The 11,041-nt window shown below is 35.5% G+C and overlaps 1 protein-coding gene across 1 annotated transcript; it reads right to left on the bottom strand.

Moving 5' to 3' along the window:
• Positions 1-3,343: 3,343 nt before the first annotated feature.
• On the bottom strand, positions 3,344-10,270 carry SPP1 (secreted phosphoprotein 1). Its single transcript, XM_059665828.1, has 7 exons — positions 10,117-10,270; positions 9,137-9,204; positions 8,986-9,024; positions 6,594-6,674; positions 6,262-6,303; positions 4,867-5,190; positions 3,344-4,178 (listed from the first exon to the last, which is right to left on the bottom strand). Exons 2-7 carry the CDS (start codon positions 9,188-9,190, stop codon positions 3,774-3,776), a joined length of 945 nt encoding a protein of 314 aa, XP_059521811.1. The 5' UTR covers positions 9,191-9,204; positions 10,117-10,270; the 3' UTR covers positions 3,344-3,773.
• Between the last annotated feature and the right edge of the window lie 771 nt (positions 10,271-11,041).

Raw genomic sequence — 11,041 nt, forward strand, 5'->3', positions numbered from 1 at the left:
AACCTTCCCCACACCCTGGTTAACTCCCTCATGTATTTGTTTAATATTTTTATAGTTCCTTTGGAGATTGCTTAGATGTAAGATGTGAGCTATGGATCCAATTTTATCTGTTTCTGAGTGGATGTCCAGTCACTCAGCATCATTTATTTAAAAGTCCATCTTCTCCCACGTGATCTTAAGTGCCATCCAGCAATTTCCACATGTACTTGGGTCTATTTCTGAACCTATATTCTCGTTACTCCCTCTATTCATTTGCCAGTAACACAGTATTTTTTTTTTTTTATTAGAGACGCTCTATGGTCTGATTTAATATTTCTTAGGGCTAGTCCTTCCTTATTGCTTGTATTTTTCAAAAATTTCTTTTATATCATTGTATGTTTATTTTTTCCATATGAGCTTTAGAATTAGTTTGTATAGCTCTAGGTAAAACTTTCATTTTCATTGGAATCACAATACATTTATATATTACTTGGGGAGACTTGCCATCTTTATGATGTTGAATTGTTCTATATGAGAAAAGTACAGGAGTTTTCCCACACATTTTCTAATATAATTTTGGCACATTTTCTGTTTAGTATTTTATCTTTTTTGATTTCTATATTAAACGACATTATGACTTTTAAATGGTTATTGCTTGGATTTTTTGTGTATATGTTTTTAGGTAACTTTCATATTATGCTACCCTATAGACCTTATTACTTGTTACTTTTAGTACTGATACTTTGTTTTCTAGGTGTAGTATTATATAATCTACATAATATAATTTAATTCTAGTTTTCATATATGTAAATAGTTATTATTTTTCTTGTCCTTGAGTTTAATGGGAATTCCTTTAAAGTTTCTCCATTAAATATGATGCTGGTTTACAAGCTGAGATATAAAATATTTCATCATGCTAAGGAAGAATCCTTTAATTTTCATTTTATTTTTATGAATTTAAGAATACACATCTCTCTTATGTTTATGCCTTTGCCACCAGGAAGACATGCCCTGGGTAGTTAGTCCCAGTTAGAGAGACATATGGAGCAGACCTGAATCCATCCTGCAGTCTAAAGCACAGCCACCTCTGCTACCCATAGACTAATGAGTGATAAAAAGAAAAATATTTGATGGGAATGTTTGTTACTCATTTTCACAGTAATAGCTGACTTACACAAAGTCCTTTTTAATAATCTGTAGATCTAATCAAAGGACATCTTTCTCCTTAATCTAACTATATGGTGAATTATAGGAGTAAATTTACTAATATTAAAGCATCATTGTCTAAGAATACTCCTCCCACCTTGATTATTATGCATTTTAAAAAATATATATTTTTATTGATTTCAGAGAGGAATGGAGAGGGAAACATGGATGGGCTGTGTCCTGTACACCCCCTACTGGGGGTTGAGCCGGAAACCTGGGGATTTGCCCTGACCGAGAATTGAACCATGCCCACCTGGTTCATGGGTTGATGTTCAACCATTGTGCCACACTGGCCAGGCTATTCAGTACTTATTTATTGCTAGTTATGTAGATTATAGTATTTTGTGTGTGTTTGCAATATTCACCAGGTTTTAGTGTCAAAGTTTCACTTGTTTCATGAAGATCATTTGACAGTTTTCCCTCTCTGCTACAATTTAAATGGTATTGGGATTATCTGGTCATTGAAAGTTTGCTAGAATTCCCTTGTAAAATCATTTGGGTCTAGTTTTTATAGTTAGTTTTATAAATCATATTTTATCTTTCCTCTACAGAAATATATCTACGCTTTCCTGTGCAGTAAGGTCAATTTTGGCAAATTGTATTTTTTAGAAAATAATTCAATTTATTTTGATTTTTCATTTGTTTTGTATTGTGCAAAGTAGTCTCTTTTAATTTTTATTGTATTGAAAGAATATTTTTATTGATTTCAGAGAGGCAGGGAGAGGGAGAGAAAGAGAGAGATAGAAACATCAATGATTAGAGAGAATCATTGATTGGCTGCCTTCTGCATGCCCCACACTGGGGATTGAGCCCATAACCTAGGTGTATGCCCTTACCAGGAATTGAACTGTGACCTCCTGGTACATAGGTTGACACTCAACCACTGAGCTCTGCCGGCTGGGCTCAATTTTTAAAATTTCCTGTTTCACTGGGTATCTTCTTGTTTTCTGTATTTGTGATTTCTGCCTTTCTCCTTTTATTGGATTAGGTAGTGGCTTATCTATTTTTTGATTTCTTTTTAAAGAATCAGCGTTTTGATTTATTAATTTCTACTGTTGTTTTTCTGTTCTCTACCTCATTCTTTTTGTTTTTAACTTTATTTTTCTTTTCTTATAAGTTTGCTATACTTCATTGGCTTTTTCTGCTTTTTAAGATGGGAGCTTAATGTATTGATTTTTATTCTTTTTGTTGTTGTTGCTGCTGCTGCAAGAATTAAGGCTATAGATTTTCTGTGATCACTCTATTGATTTTGTTTCCATTATGATTCTTTTCTTTTCTTTCTTTTCTTTTTTTTTTTTTTTAGAAATTTACACAATTACAATTCACCCCTTTTGTCCTGAGAGTTGGTTAATAGAAAAATTTTAAAGTTCCAAATGGAATTTCTAGTTTTAGAAAAAGCAGAGGGTAAAACAGGGACATAAAGATGCTTGCTCCACTTTAGGTTTGCAAACCTTTTCATTTTGAATGAAATTGAGAAATTTGATTTTTACCTGAAACTGCATTAAAAGTTTTTCCATTGCAAGGCACTATTTATTTTCTATGAGTGATCAGAATAGCTATGGAACCTACCCAAGTTTCCAACCAAGGACACAAAAACAATAGATTTACTGAGCAAATTAATGGAGTGATGAGAAACAATAAAATTCATGTGTGATTGCATCTAGGAATTTTGTTAGCTTTTATTTAATTAATGTATTTATATATATATATGTGTGTGTGTATATATATATATATATATATATATATATATATATATATATATAAAATCTTTATTGTTGAAAGTATTATATACGTCCCATCTTTTCCCCCATTGACCCTCTCCAGCCCGCCCCTGTCCCTCCACCCCAGTGGGCTTTTGTTAGCTTTTATATCAGCTTTGTAAAAATTAAAAAAATTCTGCTTTCACTCAGTGGAAGCAGCTTAAAGAGCCCTGCCTGGTTGGAAGATTTCTGGCTGAATATCCATCCCCACTTGACACCTGTTTCCTTGGGTAGGAATTTAGCTCAGTCCAGAACCTGTACAGTTGATGCAGCAGCTCCTAGATTGCTCTCTACCAAGTCCAGCACATTCATTAAAATGGTTACATCTGTTAATTGTTGAGCAACTGTGGGAAACCAAATACAGGGAGAGCAACTGACATCACCAAACTCTCATTACATTCGAGATAAAAGATTTATTCATGTAAACAAAAATAATCACAACAAAATGTACACTAATTTGAAAAACAAACAATTATAGTGACTAAATTTTATGTTCTCTTATAATTGTGTAAAAGTATTTCGTTTACTTCTGCAAAAAGCATGTTCTTGGCTTCTACATAAATTTCTATTTGTAAAAGAATAGCAAACATTAAAATACAGTGTTAATTTGCATTACTTATATGGAGAGAACGTCGAAGCTTTTAGTTTACAAAGTTGTTACATGAGGCCACACACTAAACTATTGATTAAAAACATTTTCTATTCCAGATTCACGTACATATACATTCACCACCTAAGCTGAGAAATAAGCATTTCATATTGTCTCCCACCTCGTTATAATGTATTTTTCCCTTTTAACTAAAAGCAGAAAATTGTATTTTTCGTTTTTTAATTGACCTCAGATGATGCACTTTCTAATTCATGAGAAATGCGAAATTTGAGATGTTTATCTTGTTCCTCACTCTGAGGGTCTGATGCCAGTTTGTCTTCACGGCTCTGCAGTTCTCGGCTGTGGAACTCATGGCTGACTCTGGAATTTTCCTGACTATCAATCCCAACAGAATGCTCATTGCTTGCATCCATTGCCTTCAGCTTATATTCTTTGGCAAGCTCGTGGCTGTGGGTTTCCACACTGTGGTCATCCAGCTGACTTGTTTCCTGGCTGTCCTTCCCACGGCGGTCCCAATCAGAAGCTACGGGCAGGCCCTGGGCAACAAGGATGGCCCTGTGTGCATCATCCATCTCATCGCTTTCCATGTGTGACGTAAGGTCTTCCTCTGTAGCATCAGGATACTGAATCACAGCACAAATGGAAGAAGAATTAAATGACAGCCAGGAATAGGCACACTGTAATTCTTTCCTGCTCTCAAACTTTTAGGCCACTGAAAACTGTCTAAATTTGGCTGAAGTAAAAAATAATACTAGCATGTTACTTTATATTTCACCAAGCCCTTTCATGCGTCGTCTCCTTTGATGTAATAGTTACATCAATGATGTATGTGATGAAACCTATGAGGTAAGTCTCCTTATCTGTTTTACATAAAGAAACATGAATTAAAAGTTAAAAAATAAAGCAAATGATGGCTATGTATCAAATCCAGGTCTTTTGACTATAGATTCAGTGTAATTTGCAACTCTCCCATTCCTCTTAGGTATTTAACTTCAAAATGTGACCACTGTATTGTACAAGTAATTGCTGTTTTTCAGTCTCCTTTTAATCTAAAAAAAAAGTGAATAGCATAAATGCTTTACCTCCAGAATTTGGGGAAAAATAGCATTGTGATTGAGAGACAAAATTAGAGAGGAATTATGTGGACTTAAAAAAAACAACACCAAGGGAAAAAGTCTCATATTCAATGGTCATAAAGTAATAATAATGCTGAATGAATGAATGCATGAATGAATAAGTGAATGTGCAGACTCTGGTTCATAGAATTGGGCTCTAATCATGACCATCAGATATGTCTGTTAAAGGGCTTACCTGGATGACAGATCTGTGTAACTTCTTAGATTTTAACCTCAGTCCATAAGCCACACTATCACCTCGGCCATCATTTGTGTCTATTGTGGGGACAGCTGGAGTGGCAAAAGGGGTTCCAGGAAAGTCAGTGGGAAAGTCAGTGACCAGTTCATCAGATTCGTCAGAATGGTGAGACTCGTCAGAATTGTCAGGGTCATCAGTATGATCCTCGTCATCTGAGTCATTTGAGTCGATGGAGTCTTGGCTATCCACATGATCTTCGTCGTCATCATCATCCACATCATCTGTGTGGTCCTGGCTTTCATTGGACTTACTTGGGAGAGTCTAAAAATCAAGATGGCCAGGAAAATTAGTGTAAGCATTTTAACTTTCCTTAGCCTTTATAGTGCATTAGTCTTTTACTATCTTTCTTTTATTTAGTTTCAGGATCTCTGCATCCACAACAATGTACTCAATGGTTTTTAAGAGCTAAAGTGAGCACCTTTCAATTTCTTTTTTTAACATAAGGATAAATTGAACAATAATTAAAGTATTTTTTTTTATTTCCCATAAACATTATTTTTCTAGATATTTTCAAGTAAGATATATGAGTAGAATATTTATATTGATAACTTCTTTTTCTGGTTCACATTAGACATTAATAGGCCAAATTCAATAATGCAATAAATACAGATACATGATTGTGAGATTATTTTTTTGTATTAGAAATGAGAATTCTCAGGAGATCAGAGCATCATCATGCCGCAAAACCTAAAACTACCTCCCTATTAACATGGATCTTCAAAAAGTGACTGTTATGCATGTGTATAAAGTACAGCTCAGATCTGTCCATTGAATTAGCCACTTAATGTCTATTAAACTTCCAATTAGCAAATATACTGGGTCATTTATCTAACTTTTCTTGCTAGCAAATCTTAGCATATTCAAACAGAATTTTAAGGAAAACAAACTTTTTTCTTTGCTTAGCAAATATATTGCTAGCCCTAATAAAAAGTCCTCATTAACAGCCCTATAATAGTTATCAAATCAACCATTACGTTAGGAACAGAAATGTTCCTAGAGGCAAAATCTTGGGCTTATAGTTATTTATTAGGTGCGTGTCAGATATTAGATAAGACATCTATAAAATACCTTAAATCAATTGCAAGAGGTTTAGCATTTCAAATAACAGACATTAGTAAACATTTCCTGCCACACTAAACTTATCAGAAAAAATCTGGTATTTCTGGCATTTAGTAAATACATATTTTCTTCCGGTGTTAGACTGGCAGTTTACTGGAAAGTTCGTTCATGGAATTTTGATAGAATCAAACTCAGGAAATGTCATTAGGAGAAAGAGTGGCTTCTTTGTCTCTCCATGGCATGGTCGGCCTCTGCTTCAAAGTGGGAACTCACCTCTTGTTTGAAGTCATCAGTTTCTTCAGAGGATACCGTATTCTGAAGAAGGAAAGGCATATCAGTTATATAGCACACATGCTTAACCTTTTTATTCTAGAGTTAGCTCTTTCCATCCAAAGCAGGTCTTATTTTTCAGCCTTGTTGGTGAATGACTTAAAGGGGAAAGAGTCAACATGCCAGATTAGTTGATGTCCTAGTATTGCATTTGCTAACAGGCATGAGGATCTACTTAACCAGCCCAGTGGTCTGGTTGGTGGCTATATACTTTTTGTTGTTGTTCTTTAATTGCAAGACACATCACTTTTGAAAATAATTAAAATTAAAAATACCTGTGGTGCTAGGAGACTCTGCTTCTGAGATGGGTCAGGCTTTAGCCATGTGGCTACAGCATCTGGGTGTTTGTTGTAAAGCTACAAAAAAGAAGTTGCAACTTGGTCGTTATTTAAAAAAAAAGAAACATAAAGATCTCTAAGTGATATGCTTAAAAAGCAACTATACTTCACCAATACTGATGGATAAGAGTAATATGCATATATATATTCAACTAGAGCCTTAGACACCCCTTTTCTAACCTATTTTTTCTTTCAGATTCACTTAATAAACTCTTAGATAGCACTTACTGTGGGCCAGGCACCCTTCCAAAGTGTTTACATGTTTTCATTCATTTAATCCTCTCAATCCTCTATGAGATTGATATCATTCTTGCTTCCTTGTTAAAGATCAAGAGAAATTAAGCCACAGTGAAGTTAAGAGTCAAGGTTCAAATCCATCACACTGGCTCTCCACACTGGTCTTAACACTGTGCTTCCCTGTTCTATGTTTTCTAGCTGAAATTTCCTCTCAGATAAAGTACAACTAAAACAGAGGTGCCCTTAATGATCACTGATCTTCAAGGTCTCCTCTACTATGTAGCTATCTAAATTTAATTAAAATTAAATGAAAATTTCAGTTTCTCAGTTGCACTAGCTACAGTTTAAATGTTTAATAGCCTCATGAGTCTAGTGGCTATCTTAGTGGAGGGTGAGGAAAAAAATATTAACATCATCTCACCAAAGTTCTATTGCTCTAGGGTGCCAACGACATGAATGGAATGCCCTCTGCTTTTTAGCCAAGTTATTTATTTGGACAATGATGATGATATGCTAGTACAGAGGAGTGGAAATTGCTCTGAATGCATGTCATCGGATGGGCTGTATTACCCGTGGAAGTCCATGAGAACGAGAACCCTGAGGGTTCCATAGAGTTCTTTCTGCAGCCACCAAGGTGGTTGGGGGTTTGGGGGGAGGAGAGAAGGGAGGAAACCAGTCATCACTTTGCACTTCTCCATGGCTGGCTGTAGCCAGAGCAGCTTCAGGTTGGGCTTCTGTGAAAGTTTTGCTTTAAAAAGGTACAAAAAACTACTGGTCTAGATGAGTTCAAAGTTTCCCAGTTTCTTTAAAAAATGTATTTATGTAAGTATTATATAGAAATATGTCATACTCTATATTTTACAAATATGTCTGTTTCCTGATGATACATGTAATACAGGTTTAGGGAGAATGTATTTGTAGGTTAAATTTATAATTTATAAAAAGCAATATGAAGAAGATAAAGCTAAGCAAAATAGACTAAAATCCACCCAGTAGTTGTAACCCTCACAGGTACCCAGTGTTCATCTTCACAGGTGTCTCCCTACAGACTCCATATTTCCTACTAGGTCTCATGTCTAGGATGCTAGTAGGTTGAGCTCTTCACTCACCTCCTAAATATCATTTAATAACTTATACTGCCATGGCTTCATGTGTCATATATATTTTTTTATTAAAAAGACATTATTATTTTTTTTTTTTGCTTCAATAGTGTGACCTCTCTCTTCTCTGAAAATGTTAATTTTTCTGGCTTATTGTTGTAATTCAAACAATACTTGTGTTCTTAAATCACTTGGAAAACAGACACACCTACGCACACATACTTGCACACTCAACCACATGCAACAATACCTCTCTTAGTGTCTTCATTAAGCAATCTAATGACAGGGATTCCAGGAAACTCTATATTGGCCTTGATTCTCTTCGTCTGAATCGAACCCTGTGTCTTTTTGTCCAGGCTCCTCGGGACAATGCCCATTTGTTGTTTGCCTGGCACAGTTTCACCTATTGTGGAGGGGCAGGTACCTCTATGGCGCTAGTCAAATAATTATAATAAAGAGTTTGATTTGGTCTTATGCTTGGTTAGAGAACTGTGATCTAAAGTCAGCTGACAAGCCTAATGGATACAAATACCATAAATAGACTTTCTTTTTATAATGGGCTTCTTGGCAAATATCTTAGGACATACTGTGAATATTGCAGTTATGTAAACTGTCCAATACGTGAGGCCCATTTTAAATTATGCCTTCCACTAAGTAAAAAAAAAAAAGGGTGGGATTTTCTACTTCTAGAACAGTATGTTGACTCGTGGAAAAAAAAAGTCATGCAACTTCAGAGAACTAATTTTACATAAGTAATAATGGCATAGAACATTATTTTAGTATACAAAAAATCTAGTCCAGTGTGTGGAACATATATTTGTTAAAAATTATGCTGTGCTTGGCACTAGCCTAAGTTGACAGGCAGTCAATTACTTATAAATTAAAAGTCTTGACTCTGATAATAAGTAAAATTATAACAGATATGTTTGTAGTGCTTCTTGAAACAGCTGCATAAATAATTTAAGTCTGTGCTAAATCTGAAAGATGCTTACCTGCTTTTCCTCAGAGCTGCCAGAATCAGCATGTTTAACCTTTGAAACAGAAAAGATGAAGAAAGATTACAACGTGAATGTGTGCCCAGCACATGGGGGCATCCAATTAATTGATTTTGAGAAATTTTCCTTAAAATTCAGCTGTACTCACTGGAAGGGCGTAGGTGATGCCAAATAAGCAGAAGCAAATCACTGCAATCCTCATGGTGGTGATTTTTCCTGCAAAATATTTTGTAATGAATATTTGACCTCTTCACAGGTTAAAACAGTGATACCTTATTATTCTACCATATTACAAAATAGTCACAAATAAAATACATTTCCTGTAGAACATGTTCTACTTCCTAGAGGAACTTTTTCTTTTTAATATTATGGTCCTTTTGAATTAATATTTGTAATGCTACCTCTATTCTTCATCTTTCCCTATTGGGCAAGGGAGAGAAGAAGTTTACAAGTCTATATTTATTCAACTTTTAAATTTAGAGTTCCAGAGATCACACCATTAGTTCCTGACATTGCCAGCTGTCTAAACCTAAGCACAGACCAACAGTAAATGAATTACAATAATAAGATAGCGTGGGACTTTTACTTTTCAGAGAAGAAAAACACAAAGAGTGATAAAACTATGAAAGAAATGTGCTTTCTCCATTTTTTCAGCATGCATTTCAAATTTGATTTTTAACTTAAATTATTAAAAAGATGCTACTTGGGTGAAATAAAGCTATTTCTAGAATTAGTTATTCTAGAAAATAAGTTATTCTAGAAATTTGAAACAAAAAAGGAAACATTGAAAATAACAGCTTTTTTTTATTTGCAATAAGTCTACATAATGTCAAAAAAAGTTTTTGGTGAAAATTTTAATAGATAAATACAGAGAAGTAAAAAAAAAAATCAGAAACTTTCCCCCTTGAAAATAGTATAAATCAAGTAATTAAAAACAGCATTATTATTAGCTTATATTAGCTAAGATCCTTTTCCTTTGAAATGCCTCCATAATCATCTGTCCATTTAAAATGATATGGATATGGATGAACAGCATTACAGTGACGCCCTTTGCCTTACAGCTTGACCTTCCCCATGACCGGAACTGCATGTATAGGACAGCAGCAGGCGAGCACACTGCAGGCTTACCTCGGTCTGCTGCTGGCTGAGAAGGCTGCTGCGGGTCTGAGAGGAGAGTCCAGTCCCAGAGGGTGCTGCACTCGATGTCTCCTCCTCTTGCTGCTGACAACCAGGACCTCCCAGTATTTAAATGCTGCTCAGACACCCTCCCTCCCCCCAACACAGGGAGGCGGAGAGATGTGTCATGAGGTTTTTTGCCACTGCCCAACCCACTAGCTCCCACACTTCCCCCTCTGGTTTTGTGGTACACACACACACACACACACACACACACACACACACACACACACTCACTCCAGAGTTAAACCATTACTTCTCTACAATATCATTAGCTGGCATTTTCTTTTATGGGAATGACATTCAGCATCATGAAAGGGCACCTTGGAGTCCCATTAAAAAGGGGGGAAATGACTAGTTCTTACAAAGATATTATAATTTCTGAATTAGGAGAAAAATTGTTAATATAAAATCAGTCCTAAATCAAATTAAATAGAATGGGTTTTATTTCTTTCCATTTGAAAAAGAGATTAAGGTAATACGTGCAACTAGATGTGCCCCACAATTGTATTTATTTAAGAGCTGCAAGGCTGTTCAGGCGTACAAAGGTCTCAGGTATCCTGCCTCCATCCTTTAGTCTCAAGCTTGGTTTTGTGATGTCAAGTCTGAAACAGCTTGCCATTTAGACAAATGGCATTAGAAACATAAAAGTTCATGTTCATGCCCACGAAGTTGGACTTACAATGACCTTACAAGGACGTGGATTTTTGTTACACTGTTCGAATTGATTAAAGGTGATTCATCTGATAACTTGTTAGGTAAAGGAGAGGCAATTTACTTTAGATGCTACAGGAGTAAAGTGGTTTCTGAGAGCAGGGTGATTGCTTGAGAGTGCTGCTTCGGGAGCCAGAGAGCAGGTTTGAATCCCACTCTGCCA

Source organism: Myotis daubentonii, chromosome 1, assembly GCF_963259705.1.
Source record: "Myotis daubentonii chromosome 1, mMyoDau2.1, whole genome shotgun sequence".
Taxonomy (NCBI): Eukaryota; Metazoa; Chordata; class Mammalia; order Chiroptera; family Vespertilionidae; genus Myotis; species Myotis daubentonii.